We start from the raw sequence: 17239 nt of genomic DNA on the forward strand, positions 1-17239 counted from the left end.
GTTAATGTGCCAGACTTCAAAGCTGTTTGAACTGCAAGGTTGGCGATTCAAGCTCACCAGTCGCTTCTTGGAACCAGGGTCACTGTGGGTCAGAACGAACTCGATGGCACTTAACAACAACAACAACATCCTGGTGTGGGATTCCAGGTGTGGCGCTGTGGGTTAATGTGCCAGACTGCAAAGTCGGCTTGAACTGCAGGGTTGGTGGTTCAAGCTCACCAGCTGCTCCTGGGAAACCCTATACAGGGTCGCTATGGGTCAGAGTTGACTCTACAGCACGGCACTTAACAACAACAATCCTGATGTGGAGTCCTGGTGTGGTGCTGTGGATTAATGTGCTGGACTGAAAAGTCAGTTTGAACTGGAAGGTTGGTGGTTCAAGCTCACCAGTCGCTCCTTGGAAACCCTTTACAGGGTCGCTATGGGTCGGACCGACTCAACGGCACTTAACAATCCTGGCATGGGTGGAGTCCTGGTGTGGCATTGTGGGTTAATGTGCAAGATTGCAAAGCCATTTGAACTGTAAGTTTGGTGGTTCAAACTCACCAGCTGCTCCTCGGAAACCATATAGAGTTGCTATGAGTTGGAATTAATTCCATAGCACTTAACAACATGTGGCGCTGTGGGTTAATGTACTGGACTGCAAAGTTGGTTTGAATTTTAAGATCGATGGTTCAAGTTCACCAGCTGCTCCTAGGAAATCCTGTACAGGGCTTCTAAAGGTCAAAACCAAATCGGTACTTAACAACACAACAACATCCTGGTGTGATGCTGTGGGTTAATGTGCTGGACTGCAAGGTCTGCGGTTTAAGCCCACCAGCTGCTCCTTGAAAGCACTATACAGAGTCTCTATGAGTTGAACCAACCTGACAGTACTTAACAACAATAACACCATAGCCCTGGGTGGCATTGTAAGATAAGCACTGGACTACTCACCACAGGTTAGCAATTCAAACCCACTAGCTACTTTCAAAAACCCTACACAGGGTTGCTATGAGTCAGAAGTGATACTCAGTGACATAAAACAGCAACAGTGGTGCATCTAACTGGGGACAGACACGGATGACCTGGTGCTCATTGCTGCCTTTTTTGACATGTTGTTGTTGTTGTTAAGTGCTGTCAAGTCCCATAGTGACCCTGTATAGGGTTTCCAAGGAGAGGCTGGTGAGTTTGAACCACCGACCTTGCTGACTTTGCAGTCTAGCACATTAACCCACAGTGCCACACCAGGACTCCTTTTCTGACATAGTCGAGTATTTTTCTGCCTCTCCTCAGGGCCAAATTTCTCTCATGAATGTTTTGCATGCACTGTGCTAACTCACCTCTTCTACCATTCATTCTTCGGTCATGCTGATTGACCTCGGCATCCACTGCTCTGTATCTGTGGATACTTTTCAATTCTCATTGGTTCCACCCTTTCTCCTTTCTGGAATCACTCTCTTTCTGTTTTATTTCCTTGTTACTACACTCTTTTGGGCCCTCGCCCCATCCCTTTGGGCCCTCCTCAGCCACCTTTGCTGGTTCCCTTTGTACCAAGCCCTTTTCTTCTCACTCAGTCCCTAAGCAGTCTCATTCATTCTCATTGCAAGTGCCATTAATATGCTAATGATCCCAAATCCATAACCTGCCCAGACCTCCATTTGGAAGTCCCATATTCTGTCTCTTACTTGACATCTCTATGTGGACATCACACCAAACCAAAACTTAGCATTCCTGAAACAGAATCTACCAGCCCCTCACCTTTTACTGTCTCTGCATGATCCACCATTTGTTGAAACAAGAAACCTGGGGATTTTTCTAGACATTCTCTTTTCCCTCTCACATCGAATCTATCATGATATCTTTTTTATTCTACTTCATAAATTCTTCTCAATCAATCCACTTTTTGGCCTATAATTCTGCTAATGTTGTTGTTAAGTGCCATTGAGTCAGTACAGACTCATAGCAACCCTGTATAGGGTTTCCGAGGAGTGCCTGGGTGAGTTTGAACTGCCTACCTTGTGGTTCAAAGCAACATTGCAGTCCAGCGCATTAACCCACAGCGTTACACTAGGGCTCCTAATTTGTAAATTCTGCTAATACCCAACATTAAAACCACTGTAAGAGCTGCCACAGCTTCTTAACTGGTCTCCCTGCTTTCACTTTTGCTCCTCTTCAGTCCTTTTTTTTTTTTAATTTCAACAAGTAAAATTTGTAATTGGATGATTGCTTCAACTTAGACTAAAACTCAAATCCTTAACATGACCTCCAAAGAGCTTTACGATCTTACCTTGGAGTACTTTCCTAAATGGTTTCGTACTTTTTATTCACATTGTTCTAGCCATATGGTCTTTAGGATTTTCATATGAATTTTCCATTCTAGAGCCTCTGTTATGCTTTAGCCTAGACTGATTTCCTCCTTCACTCCTCAATACCCTTATCTGAACTCCCACAGTTTTTCTTTTATCTCTCAGAGCTCTGTTTGGAGAGACCTTCCCTCATCACCCAATCCAAAATGTGCTTTCTTGTAACATTCTTTTCACCTATGTGGTTTATTTTTTTCATTTTTCCCCTTCTAATTTGTAATTGTGTTTATTGGCTTACTTTTAAAACACCTGTCAACACCTTCCCACCAAAAGAAGAGTGATCATATCTACTTTGTTCATCACACTATCCATATAATACCTGTACAAAGTAGGCATAATAAATAATAAATTATTTATTAACTTACTGAATGAATTCAACAAGTATAGATTGATCCTTATGTCATGCTCTGTGCTAAGTGCTAGTAATAAAAAAAATAAAATCTAGCTCCCACTCTTAATGAATGAATCTCCATGCAGTGTAAGAAGCAGACAAGTAATAAGAAAACCATGGTAGAATATGATAGAGGCTGGGACAGAGGAAATCGGGGTGCTAAGGGACACAGTGTGAAGACACTGGACTGTTAACTGCAAAGCCGGTGGCTTAAATCCATCAGGCACTCCTTGGAAACCCTATACAAGGTAGCTATGAGTCAGAACCAACCTCAAGGGACACAGACATGGAGGAAATCAAGAAAGGCTTTCTGGAGGCGGTGACATTTACATGGCTATCTGAAGGATAAATAGGACTCATCTGGGTAAAGGGGGGCAGGAAGAGAATCTTGGGTAGAGGTAACAGAATGTGATGGCCTAAAAGTAAAAGAGAACAAGTCTTTCAGGAACTGAAAAGAAACGAGTGTGGCTGAACAAAGAATTGTGATCCTGGAAGATGTGGCTAAGAGTGAAATCCCAGGGGGGGGTGCTGAGAGGTATGCCAGGGCATATCAGAGCTGCAGGTCATCAGAGGAGAGATGCCTCATTAGGAAAGGTCTTTTGAAGGAAGATTTAGGAAAGGCAGAGGAGATTGAGGGGTGGGGCTGGGGGGTAGGACAGGATGATAGTAAGAATGGACATCTCTTACCAGGCACTCAACTGCACTATTGCAAATTCTCAACCAACCATTTGATCACCATTCCAGTTTTACAAATTAGGAAACATGCTCAGAGAGGTTACATGAATTGCTCAAGGCCACATGTCTGGTAAAGGCTAAGCCAGCTTAAAACTCAGTCGAACTTGAAGCCTGTGCTCTTAACCAGAACACTGTGCTCAAGAGTCACCCACCCACGTACCGTATTTACATCAATAACGTGTGTATAACATGGGTTTTCCAAACCTCACTTCAGAGTTAATTTCCTATGCATGCTATACATGGATATGTAATATGCATGGGTGTGTTATATGCAGAAAAATACAGTACTCTATCATGCTTCTGCCAAAGCGCTGCCCTGTTTTACCCCGAGCCAGAAAGCAATGGAGGCCAGTTCTCTGTGGGGTATTAGAATAGTGAGGCTCACTGGGGAGCTGGGAATGCTGTTTACCCTGGTGCTGACCATTTCTCTGTACACAGGCAGGTGTGAGTGGTAGGAACCATCTGTGGACATCATGGCGAAGAGGGAGGATAGCCCTGGACCAGAGGTCCAGCCAATGGACAAGCAGTTCCTGGTGTGCAGCATCTGCCTGGATCGGTACCGGTGCCCCAAGGTTCTGCCATGCCTGCATACCTTCTGTGAGAGGTGAGAGGGTTTGTGTACCAGGGTGGGATGAGGGCATTGTGGGCTCCCCTGAGAAGGGAGTGCTGTGTGTAAACCTGTAAGAGGTGAGGGAAATGTGTGTACACATGGGAGGGGAGCAGGAGAACCCCCACCTGTAGGAAATGAGGGTGTGGATACAGAAGCTCCTAACTCTGGGCTATGGTCCCTGCCCAGAATAGTGCTTTTTCTGCACTTGTCCTTGATACCGTCAGAACAGTCGGGCACTGCTGGGCCCCTCCACCAGCTATGGTACTGGAAGAGTTTGTGACCAGTAGGAAGATATTCGAAGCCGAGCTTGTCTTGGCCTGTTCTTCCTCATTTCATCCTTAGGCACTGTGTGAAAGTCAGCCCCGTTCCACCCTCTGGGTTTCTGTCTATAATTCAGGCATTCATTCAACAAATATGAAAAGGATTAAAAAAATTTGTGGAAGTGGAATGAAAAAATACTGGAATTTTTTCATGAACTTTTTGAAGTCCCTCATATTTATTGAGCAACTACTGCAAGTTAGATCATCTCAGGTACTGAGTGTGCAGTGATGAACAAAAGCAAATAAAAGAGCCTTGCTTTTAAGAAACCTATAGTTTATGAAGGAGAAAGATCATAATCAAATAATCATATAGAGAAATGTAGTATTAACCTTAACATACATTGCCTCAAAGGAGCCCTAGTAGTGTAATGGATTGTGAACTGGGCTGCTAACCACAAGGTCAGCAGTTCGAATCTGCCAGTTGCTCCATGGAAGAAAGATGAGGCTTTCTGCTCCCGTAAAAATTTACAGCCTTGGAAACTCTATACAGGGTCACTATGAGTCAGAACCGACTTGGTGGCACACAACCATCCCCGCCCCCATCACGACCATCTGCCTCAAATAAAGGCTAGTAGTGCTATGAGAGCTTAGCATCTTAGATCTGTTTTAGAGTCAGGAATTGGGAAAGACTTCAATAACTAAGTGTCCCTTGAGGTGAGATCTGGAGGATGCATAGGAGTTAACTAGGTGAAGGGGACAGGAAGAACATTCTAGGCAGAGGGAAGAGCATGGAACAGGCCATGTGGCATAAGGGAATATGTTAGGTAAAACAGTCCTATAAGAAGCTCAGTGAAGCTGGAACAGAGCAAGTGTGATTGTGTGTTTTAGGATGAAGCTGGAAATGTGGATGCCAGACCACATGGGCTTTGTAGACCTGTTAGGGAATTTTGTCTTTACCCTGTTGTTGTTAAGTGTCATCGACTCGGTTCTGACTCATAGCAACCCTGTATAGGGTTTCCAAGGAGTGGCTGGTAAGTTTGAACCACCGACCTTGCAATTCAAACCAATTTTGTGGTCCAGCATGTTAACCTGGAGTGCCACAGATGTTTGCAGGGTTTTATGCATGATCACATTTGTATTTTGACAATATTCTCTTGGGCCTTCATTTATCCTTCATCAGTCTATCTAAGGTGTCCTGGTTCCTGGCTCTTCGCATCATTACCTCCTCCTAAGCCTTCCCTCTGCCTGCTACCTTACCTGAAACCTGAGTATGCTTCAGACACACTGTTTCTGGCCTTGCTTTTTGACCCTGCTCCTGTATTTTCCTTATTGTTGCTATTGATCTAGTAACTTCTTATCACTCCCCCTGATTTATTGTAGACTTTGTTTCAATTTGGGGGGAATATTTTATTATGATTTGAGTGAAAGTTTACAGAGCAAATTCGTTTCCCTGTCAGTAGTTTGCACACATTTTGTTTTGTGACATTACGTTGCAATCTCCTCAGTGTAACAGCATTCTTCTCACGTCCTACCTGAGCTTCCTGTTTCTGTTTGCCATTGTTCCTGCCCATTCCTGCCTTCTGAACTTTGTTTTTGGGCGAATGCTGTCCTTTTGGTCTCGTATGGTAATTGTTCTGAGAAGCATGTTCATCCTGAGTGTTACTCTTCTGTTTATAGACTTGTCTATTTTGTAGCTGGAAGGGGAGCTCTGGAAGTGGGTTCAGCTCTCGCTTTGAAGGGAGTTGAAGGGTCATCGTCTAGGCGGTGCCTGCAGTCACGGTCACACCAATAAGTCTGGTCTTTTCTTATGATTTTGAATTTTGTCCTTTATTTTCTTCCCCTCCGCCTACCTTCTTCTACTGTAGCCTCAGTCAGAATAGTTGGTAGTGGTAGCCAGGTTCCATCTAGTGCTTCTGGTCTCAGGCCAGTAGAGGCTATGGTTCCTGTTGTCTATTAATCCTTTGAACTAATTGTTTCCTTGAACTTTTGATTTTCTTCACTCTTCTTTGCTCTGGATAAGAGACTAATAGTTGTATCTTAGCTTTTAATATTCCACTCACTACTCACCAAAGTGGTGGTGGTGGTGGTGGTGGTTATGTCACGTGGAATCGGTTCCGACTCATAGCGACCCTGTACAGGGTTTCTGAGGCTGTTAATCTTTATGGGAGCAGAAAGCCTCATCTTTCTTGTGTAGAACAGCTGGTAGTTTCAAACTGCTGACCTTGTGGTTCACAGCCCAATTCCAGTAGGATATAGAAAATTGTATTTATGGACTATATTATGCCAATTGACAAGGATGTCCTCCCTGACAATGGTCCTAAGCCCTCAAATTCAGTGACAGTTCCTCAGTGTATTTGGTTATGGCTAAAAAGTTTGCATACTTTTGCACCTTTTATGCTTTACTATATACTACATGTCCTGGTATGGCATTGTGGATTAATGTGCCAGACTGCAAAGCCATTTGAACTGCAAGGTCAGTGGTTCAAACTTACCAGCTGCTCCTTGGAAACCCTATACAGGGTCGCTATGGGTTGGAACCGACTTGATGGCACTTAACAACAACAACATATATTTGCAGCAGTGCTGATACGTATGTAGAAATATCTGCTGAAAAACCTATATTTACCTATGGGTGTACTCCCATATGCCATCCCACACCCTATTCAGCTTGCACATATACCTTTGTATCCACTCATAAATTATTGTTTGTTATTACTGTTATTGCAGTAATAAAATAATAAAATTTACTTTTATTGCCTCTAACTCTTGTGCACCTCCCATTGTCTTCCTTTGCCTTGTTCATGTTGTGTTGACCTGCCCCTTATTGTGTCATTACCTTTTCCTTCACCCAAGTTAATACATGTCCACTCTCTAGTTATTGATTTTCCCTCCCTTCTCCTCCTATTCCGTGAAAACCATCAACAAATGTTTCTTTCTGTGTGCAAACCTTTTCTTAACTTTTTATAATATTGATCTCATAAAATACTTGTCCTTTTGTGATTGACTAATTTCATTGCATAACGTCCTCCGTGTTCATCCATATTGTGAGCTATTTTGCAGATTCAGCGTTATTCTTTAACACTGTGTAGTATTCATAGTATCATAGTTTGTTTATTCAATGATCTGTTGATAGGCACTTAGGTTGTTTTCATCTTTTTTGCTATTGTGAATAATAATTACGTTTAACATAACTGTTATATTTATTATTTTAAATAAGTCGCAGCTCTTATTTCTCTAGGATACGTGCTTAGCAGTGGAATTGCTGGATTGTATGATATCTCTCTACCACTCGCCTGTCAGTGTGTCATACTGGGATGACTTGTGATTCTGGAAGCTATGCCACTGGTACTTTAAGACCAGCAGGGTCACACATGGTGGACAGGTTTCAGATGAGCTTCCAGACTTAGACAGACTAGGAAAAAGGAGAGATGGACTACTTAAGAATATTTTGTCACTGAAAACCTTATGAATAATAGTGGAATATTGTTAGATAGCACCAGAATATTGAATATTAAAACATGATGAAGAGCACCAGAATATTGTCAGATATTGTATTGTAAAATGGGCCCAGCAGGTTGAAAGACACTCAAAACAGACTGGGGAAAAGCTGCCTCATGAAAATAGAGTTGACCATGATGATGTGAATGGAGTAAAGCTTTTGAGACTTTCATTTGCTGATGGGGCACAAATCAAAAGGAGGAGAAAGCTGTAAACATCCATTAATAATCAGAACATGGAATGTATGAAGTATGAATCTAGGAAAATTGGAAGTTGTCAAAAATGAAATGGAATGCGTAAACATTGATATACTAGGCATTAGTGAGCTGAAATGGACTGGTAGTGGCCATTTTGAATCTGACAATCACATGACTTATGCCAGGAATGACAAATTGAAGAAGAATGATGTGTTCATCATCAAAACAAAACAAAAAACCCCCCAAATCTCAAGATTTGTCTTAAAGTACAACACTGCCTGTGATTGAATAGTATCCGTATGCCTACAAGGAAGACCAGTTAATACCACTATTATTCAAATTTATACACCAATGAATAAAGCCAGTGATGATGAAATTGAAGAATTCTGCCAGCTTGTTCATTCTGAAATTGATCAAAGATGCAATCAAGATGAATTGATAACTACTGGCAATTGGAATGCAAAGGTTTGAAACAGGAAAGGATCGGTTGTTGGAGAATATGGTCTTGGGTAATAGAAATGATTTTGGAGATTGCATGATAGAATTTTTCAAGACAAATGACTTCTTCATTGCAAATACCTTTTTAAAACAACATAAAAGATGACTGTACACATGGACTTCACCAGATGAAATACACAGAAATCAAGTTGACAATCTGTGGCAATAGATGGTGGAAAAGCTCCATATGATCAGTCAAAACAAGACCAGGAACAGACTGTGGAACACACCATCAGTTGCTCAAATGCAAGTTCAGGCTGAAGCTGAATAAAATGAAAACAAGCCCATTAAGGCCAAAATATAACATTGAACATATCCCACGTGAATTTAGAAATCATCTCAAGAACAGATTTGATGCATCAGTCACTAATGACTGGAGACCTAAAGAGTTGTGGGATGACATCAAGAACATCATACAGGAAGACAAAAAAGGAGCAAAAGACCAAAGTGGATGTCAGAAGACACTCTGAAATGTGCTCTCCAGCATAGAGATGTTAAAGCAAATGGAAGAAATGAGGAGATAAACGATCTGAATAGAAACTTTCAAAGGATAGCTTGAGAAGACAAAGTCAAATATTATAATAAAATTTACTGAGATCTAGGGTTAGAAAACCAAAAGGGAAGAACACACGCAGCATTTCTCAAGTTGAGGAAACTGAATTAAAAATTCAAGCCTCGACTTGAAATATTGAAGGAATCTATGTACAAAATATAGAATGATGCAGGAAGCATCAAAAGAAAATGAAAAGAATACACAACAGTGATGAAAAGTCACTGTACTAAAAAGAAATGGTCAATGTTCAACCATTTCAAGAGGCAGCATATTATCAAGAGCCAATAATGCTGAAGAAAAAAGTCCCAGGTGCATTGAAGGTGTTGGCAAAGAACAAATACCGGGAATTGTTGGAACACACATTGAGGCAGCACTGGAGGCACTCACTCATCTCTGCCAATCAATTTAGAAGGCAACTACCTGGTCAACTGATTGGAAGGGATCCATATTTGTGCCATTCCAAAGAGAGGTGACCAAGGGAATGTAGAAATCTTCGGACAATATCATTAATAATTGTATGTAAGTAAAATTTGGCTAAGGATAATTCAAAAATGGTTGTAACAGTACATTGACAGATGTTCCAGCCAGACTCAGAAGAGGACGTGGAACAAGAGATATCATTGCTGACGTCAGATTAATCTTGGCTGAAAGATGTTTACCTGTACTTTATTGACTATGCAAATGCTTTCTCCTAGAGAAAATGAGCACTCGGAAATTATAACAATAACTTCCATTTATTGATTGCTTACTTTTTACCATGAATTGGCTAAATGGCCTAGTCCTGGTTGTATAGTGTGGTTAAAAGTAATCAGATGCGAACCAAAAGGTCAGCTGTTCAAGCCCACCACTTGGTGGTCCAAAGGTGTGACTTTCTGTTTCCTTAAAGATTTAAGCTGGCACAGTGGCAGCAGCAATTGTGAGGATGGCGCAGACCACGCGGTATTTCATTCATAGCGTCACTATGGGTCGGTCGGAACCAACTCGATGGCACCTAACAACAGCAATAACAACAAACCCTGTAGGGTCATTATGAGCCAGAATTGACTTAACAGCAGTGGGTTCGTTTGTGTTTGACTGAGTGGTCTACGGACCCTGGTGTGTCGCTGTAGGGTAAGCACTGGACTGGACTGGACTGCAAGGTCAGCTTGAACCACAAGGTCCATGGCACTTAAAAACAACAAGTGATCTAAATGTATTAATTTACTTAATCCTCATAACAGATATTTTATTATCCCAATTTTTCAGGGGAAACTTAGGTTCAGAGTAATTAAGCAATTAAGAAATGTTTTCAAAGTTACACAGCAGTAAACAGCTGAAGTCTGAATCCAGGTTTGACTTTAAACCTTCATTCTTAACTACCATTCATTCATTTGCAAGCCACAAGGTCTGCTGTTGAGCCCACCAGCTGTTCCTCAGGAGAAAGATGAGACTTTCTGCTCCCACAAAAATTTTAAAAAGCCTCAGAAACCTTACAGGGTCGTTATGAGTCAGAAGTGACGCTATGGCACTTAACAAAAACAAGAAGCTCTCAAAGAACTTATTCTCCAGTGGACATTGACTAACAATAAGTAACCAAGAGAGTTACATCTTAAGCTAAATGTTTGTAGGAAATAAACAGAAAGTGTATAGGTGTGTGTGGGACTGGAGACTGCTCTATGTAGAAAGAAAGGCTGCCTGAGGAGGTAACCCTTGACCTGAGAACTGAGGCTGAGAAGGAGACAAATATGTGAAGATTGTTCCAAGCAAAGGGAAAAACCTGTGGAAAGGCCTTGTTGTTTTTAACTGCTGTTGAGTTGGTTCCGACCCATAGAGACTCTTTACAGGGTTTCCAAGGAGCAGCTGGTGAATTTGAACCACTGACCTTGCAGTTCAAACAGACCTTACGGTCCAGTGCTTTAACCCACAGCGTCACACCAGGACTCCCATGGAAAGGCCTTAAGGAATTTAAAAACGTGGCATATTCAGAGATCAGAAAACAAGTTAGTGTGGCTGGAGAGTACGCATAATGAGAAAGTGGAATGAGATGAGGTCCAAAAGTTACGGGGAGCCCATAGGGGAATTTGAAAATATTTGGATTTCATTCTAAGTATGCTCTGGTAGCATAGTGGTTACGAATTGGGCTGCTAACCTTAGTTATTGGGTCAGCAGTTTGAAACTACCAGCTGTTCTTCGGGAGGAAGATGAGGCTTTCTGCTCCGTAAAGATTTACAGCCTCAGAAACCCTGTACAGGGTTGCTATGAGTCAGAACCGACTCCACGACACATAACCACCACCTTTGGAGGATTTTTTCTTTCTTTCTTTCTTTCTTTTTTTTTTAACAATGATAGTTTTATTGTAGTAAAAAGGATACAAATGACGAGACCCATAGGGTAAGGTCTGGGAGGGTTCCCAGCGTAGAGCTTCTGGGTTTCAATAGGGACATGCTCTCCTCCTATGTGCCTCAATGTCTTCAACCAACCAGGAAAGCCCTGGAGGATTTTTTTAAGCAGGGAAATAATGTTATAAATCAGGTTTCTGAAAAGATCATTGTGATTGCTTTGGACTGTAGAGACCAAGAATGGAAACCGAAAAATCGGGCAGTTATTGTAGCAAGCCAGGTATGAGTAATGAATAGGAGGTCTTGATGAGCTTGAAGGTGTTTTGTAGAGAAAACACTAGTGAGCCCGGAGGAGAGCTATAGGGGAACAAGGAGAACAGAGTGGAATGGGTGAAATGCAGTTTTCAGAGTAGATGCATGATGAGATATGGCTGGTAGTGGACAACTGAGGGGAAGTGGATAAAAGATCATTGAAAGTGAGGAGGTCAAGGAATGGAGAAGTTATGTTTGTGTGTGGGTGACTTTGTGGATGCCAGAGTCACTGAGAATGATGGCAGATTGTGCACATGAGGGTGGCAGTGAGGAGAGGCTGGAAGCTAATAAAGGAAAAAAATCAATTAGAAGAGTTACTTCAGCAAATGACTCTTCAGGAGTGACTCTTAGGTCAGAGGAGACAACAGGAGGGGATTATAGACAAGGCATGAGCTTCAAAGGTGTGGAAGCAGAGTAGTTTAGAAAGGTTTCAGTTGGGAGCAGGGAGGACTCAACCCCACCTTGTGGGCCTAAGGAATGTGGAATATGAGAGCAGAACCACTCCTTACAAAGAGGGCTGCAGAGAAAACTAGGTCACAAATAAATAAGTTAGTATCTGTGAAGTGCTTAGAACAGTGCCTGGCACATGGTGTTTGTTAAATAAATAAAAATAAATTAATTGAGATCAAAAGGTATAGGGAACGTTCAGAGAAGAGATTGATGATATGGGAGAATTTACACAATGCAGATCTTCCCTCCACAATTCATGGTTTCTACACACTACTGCCCTCAGTCCTGATCCTCTGTTTCTAATAAGCTTCCTTCTCTTCCTCCCTTGAATGACTAATCCCAGCAATCACCATTCTCCTGAAGCCTCCCTCCTTCACACACAGCAGCTGATGTTGTCTATGGCAAGCTAGGAGTTCTTCCTCTCTTTCTCTCTATACCAGTCTCTTCCCCTTGCTCATGTACATCCATCTCCACTCCTTAAACCCCCCTTTCCTTCATTCAGAGAAACCTGAGCCATCCCACAAGACTGTCCCATCAGTCTTCTAGTCTCTTCTACTGCTCCTTCTCTGCTGGTTCCTTTTCAATTTATAAACAAACACACTCAAAGTTCCCATTTAAAACAAATAAAAACTCTCCTTTGTTTTCTTGTTCCCCTCTAGCTGTCACCCAATCCTTCAGTCTCCTTACTCATACTTCTAGCCTTCCCTTCACTCTTTAACTTAACTACAGTCACGTTTTCCCCCTCCCACACATACTATTTGCTGGACAAATAGTCTGAGAAGCTGGATTATATGAAGAAAAACATGGCATCAGGATTGGAGGAAGACTCATTTACAGCCTGCAATATGCAGATGATACAACCTTGCTTGCTGAAAGTGAAGATATTTATTGATGAAGATCAAAGTCCACAGCCATCTAAGCTGAGATGATGGTTTGCACCTCAGTGTAAAGAAAACAAATATCCTCACCACTGGACCAATAACCAGCATGCATATAAGAAAAGGTTGAAGTTGTCAAAGACTTCATTTTGTTCGAATTAACCGTCAACACTCATGGAAGCAGCAGTCAAGAAATCAAATGACGTAGTGCATTAGGCAGATCTGCTGTATAGAACCTTTTTAAAGTGTTGAAGAGCAAAGATGACAGTTTGAGGACTAAGTTGTGCCTGACCCAAGCCATTTTCAGTAACCTCATATGCATGTGAAAGTTGAACAGTGAATAAGGAAGACCGTAAAAGAATTGATGCATTTGAGTTATGGTGTTAGAGAAGAAAAAAAGTTCCATGGATTGCCAGAAGAACAAACAAATCCGTGTTGGAATAAGTACAGCCAGAATGTTGGAAACCAGGATGGCCAGACTTTGTCTTTCATACTTTAAACATATAATCAGAAGGGACCAGTCCCTGGAGAAGGATATCATGGTTGGTCAAGTGAAGGGCTGGAGAAAAAGAGGAAGATCCCCAATGAGATGGATTGGCACAGTGGCAGAAGCAATGGGCTCAAACATAGCAATAATTGTGAGGTTGGCACAGGAATGAGCAGTGTTTTGTTGTGTTGTGCATAGGGTCACTCTGAGTCGGTACTGACTCAGTGGCACCTAACAACAACAACACCCACTCTACTGACTCTGTTTCCCGTACAGACAAAAGTACCCTCACATTTGCCAAATTCACTAAGCATTTTCCAGTCCTTACCTTACCTGATTCCTCAGCTTCTTTTGACTACTCTTCATTCCTTCTGGAAATGTACTAGTCATTTTGCTTCCCTGTCACTGTCTCTCCTACCTCTCTGCCTGCTCCTCTTTGCTTTTTTTCAGTCCATGTATTTGCTGAATGCTCTGTCCTGTACTTTTCTCACCCTGTACACCTTCTCACTGTGTACCCCTTCTTGGCTGGTCCATCCATCCTACAGAAGTCTTCTAAATGCTGGCAGAACCTCCATCTCTATCTTTAGCCTCCCTTCTCCCCAGCTGTCTACTGGTCTCCACCTAGCATCCCATTGTTATGGTACACTCAACCAGGACAAGACTGAACTCATTTTACCCAATAAACTGTTCATGTTTCTGTGATTCTCACCTTAGTGAATGGCACTTCCATGTAAGTTAGTAATCTGGGAGTCAACCAAGACTTTTCTATCTCACTTCTATGTAAACAGACAACACATCCCATCTGCTTTAGTACTTAAATATTTCTCAAATCTATGTGGCGCTGTGGGTTAATGCTTTGTACCACAAAGTCAGTTTGAACCACAAGTTCAGCGATTCAAGCTCACCAGTCACTCCTTGGAAACCATATACAGGGTCGCAATGGGTCAGAACCAACTCAGCGGCACTTAACAACAAATCCGTTCATCACAATCTATATTGTTACTGCCCAGATGCTTTCAGGATTCTTTTCTTGTCTTTGATTTTGGAGAGCTTGATTATGATTTTCTTTTGGGATCTATCCTTCCTGGGGTTTGTTGAGCTTCTTGAATGCTTATCTTCTCATTTTTCAGGATGTTAGGGAAATTTTCTTCCAGCAGCTATTCAGCTGTCTCCTCTGTGGACTTACGTGGTTCATTCCTGTTCCAAATGCCAATAATTCTTAAGGTATTCCTCTTCAAGTTGTCCAACATGTATTTTAGACTTTCTTCAGATTTTTTAATCCTTTTTTCTGCTTGCTCTTTTATCTTAGCAGTATTGAGAGACTTGCCTTCCATCTCGCTGGTTCTGGCTTCCATCTTATCAGTTCTACTTCTTTGCCCTTTCAATGTATTGCCCATTTCTGATATTTTATTATTAATCATTTGGACCTTTTTTTTTTTTTTCAGGTTTTGAATTGTTTACAATGCTGTATCTATCTTATTTGGTTGTTCCTGTAGCACTTTCCTGACTTCTTCCTTGTTTTTCTCAAACCCTTTTTGGAGACTTTGGATGCTCTTCAGTATCATTTTCCTGAATTCCTTCTCAGGCAGTTGCAAGGCCTGCCCTCCTTCCAGTGGGAAGTCTGGGTCTACATTTAGCTCATTTGTGTCAGTTACTCTATCTTGTTTATGGACATGTGCTGAAATGGTCAATTGTTTCTTGGGCATCTTCAATAGTTAAGTTTTCAGTAATTAAATGAATGTATTTTGATGTCTTATTGAGGTTTCTGATTGTCTTCAAGTTGATGTGATCAGGAGATGGGCTTTCTTTTTCACTTTTCTTATTACTCAGCTCAGAGTAACCATCGCAGGTGTTGGCTGTCTATCTGGTGTATAGCAGCTGGTATTGGTTCTTGCCTGGCTGGTGGGATTTTACAGGGTGTGATTGTAGCTTGGCTACATGATCACAATTGCTGTCTCTTCTTGGGTAGGTAACATAGGGAAAGAAAGAGCCCCCTGAAGGTAAAAGGGGGACCAAAAAACAAAACAACAACAGCAAAGAAACACACACAAAAAACAAAAAACAGATTTGGTACTATAGTCTATAATCACATAAAAGGAAAAAGAAAAGAAAAAAATCTGTAGTAAAATATGAATGTGACTTTAATGCTGTGGAGCCATTCTAAGCAGTTCCTGGTGCCTCCTCTCACTTCTGCAATTCTGGACCCAGAAATCTTTGCTGGGTAGATCTGTGCACATGCATAATAGAACCCTCTGGGGGTGGAGGGGTGTCCACTCACTCAGGCACACCCTACAGTCACCGGAGTGGAAGTGCACAGACAGTGAGAGACTGAAGAACAGAGAAGTGGGGGGGAGAATGCCCACACTTTTATCTCTCAGGACCTTCAGAAGTTTATAGTCGGAGGGATTCTCTGACCCTTCTCCTGCTCCATCATACCCAAGATGGCTGTTCCGGGAGCCAGCTGGCTGTCATGGAATAAAAAACAGCATTTCTTGCTTCTGCTACAAATTCCACTGGCTGTAAATCTTCGAACTTTCTAAATATTCCTTTATATGTAGTTCAGAGTTCTGGAACCATCCCCTGAACTTGCTTCATCCAGTATTCTGTGTTGTTGCTGGCAGAGCTTTGCACCACATGTCTCCCTAATCTGCCATTAAGTCCCCCTGGTGCATCTGAACCGTCAACCTTATGGTTCAAACCGAGCTTTTAGTACAATGCTTTATACTGCAGCACCACACCAGGACTCCATTTGGATATATGAGGGTGAGTCAAACATTATCTACACTCTGGCTGGTGAATTTATTTTAATCAGCTTTGGAAAAGACAAATACATCATTTTTCAACATAATCTCCTTGATTTTCAATACACTTTGTCCATCTGTCAACAAGCTTTCATATTCCCTTGCTAAAAAATGTTTTAGGCTGAGTTGCAACACTTGAATGCAACACTGTCTTCACTTCTTCATTAGAAGTGACTCTTCGTCCTCAAGGGTTGCTTTCAGGGGGCCAACCAGGTGAAAGTCTGATGGAGCAAGATTAGGACAATAAGGAGGATGCTCAAACTTCTCAAAAGGAAGTTTTTTCAGAGTGTCAGTAGTATGGGCAGAGGTGTGCAGATGTGCATTATCATGCAAGATCACAAAACCCTTGGATTTTGTGTTTAATCCAAACTTTAGGCTTCAACTTTTCAATGAGCATCTCACAGTAATAAGCACTGTTGATTGTTGAGTCTTTCTCTTGATAACATTCCAATACTGGCCCTTAAGAATCCCAGAAAACTGTAAACATCCATTTTCCAGCTGATGGTTGACTTTTGAACTTTTTCTTGATCTGTGATTGAGGATGTTGACTCTCAGGCTTGTAATGATGAATTCATGTCTTGTCACTAGTAACGAATTTTTTTAAAGAAACTTTCACCTTCTATTATAGGTCCAAATTTTTTTTGCACATGTATAAATGCTTCTGTTTATGGTCTTCCCTGAGTTGTTTTGGTATCCATCTTGCACAAACTTTTCAAAATGCAAGTCTGTTATGGATAATTTCATAGGCAGAGCCATGGCTGATTTGCAAATGATTTGTCACATAATCCACTGTCACTCATCTATTGGAAGAATCATTTCACATGCATGCTCAATGTTGTCATCAGTTGTAGACTTGGACAGGTGTTTTAATATAACTGGAGTGTGGATGATTTTATATTCATCTTC

The 17239-nt window shown here is 41.6% G+C and overlaps 1 protein-coding gene across 2 annotated transcripts in view; it reads left to right on the forward strand.

Annotated features, from left to right (window-relative positions):
* Nucleotides 1-17239, forward strand: part of TRIM3 (tripartite motif containing 3) — a 39142-nt gene that overhangs the window by 5887 nt on the left and 16016 nt on the right. The window contains exons 3-4 of one of the 2 annotated variants that reach the window (XM_006870185.1): nucleotides 1159-1164; nucleotides 3914-4075. The exons of the other annotated variant lie outside the window; for it this stretch is intronic. Of the exons in view, the coding sequence (XP_006870247.1) occupies nucleotides 3945-4075 (131 nt within the window). The 5' untranslated portion in view covers nucleotides 1159-1164; nucleotides 3914-3944. The remainder of the gene's footprint in view (nucleotides 1-1158; nucleotides 1165-3913; nucleotides 4076-17239) is intronic. 2 annotated transcript variants of the gene reach the window in all.

This window comes from Chrysochloris asiatica, unplaced genomic scaffold, assembly GCF_000296735.1.
Source record: "Chrysochloris asiatica unplaced genomic scaffold, ChrAsi1.0 scaffold00140, whole genome shotgun sequence".
NCBI lineage: Eukaryota > Metazoa > Chordata > Mammalia > Afrosoricida > Chrysochloridae > Chrysochloris > Chrysochloris asiatica.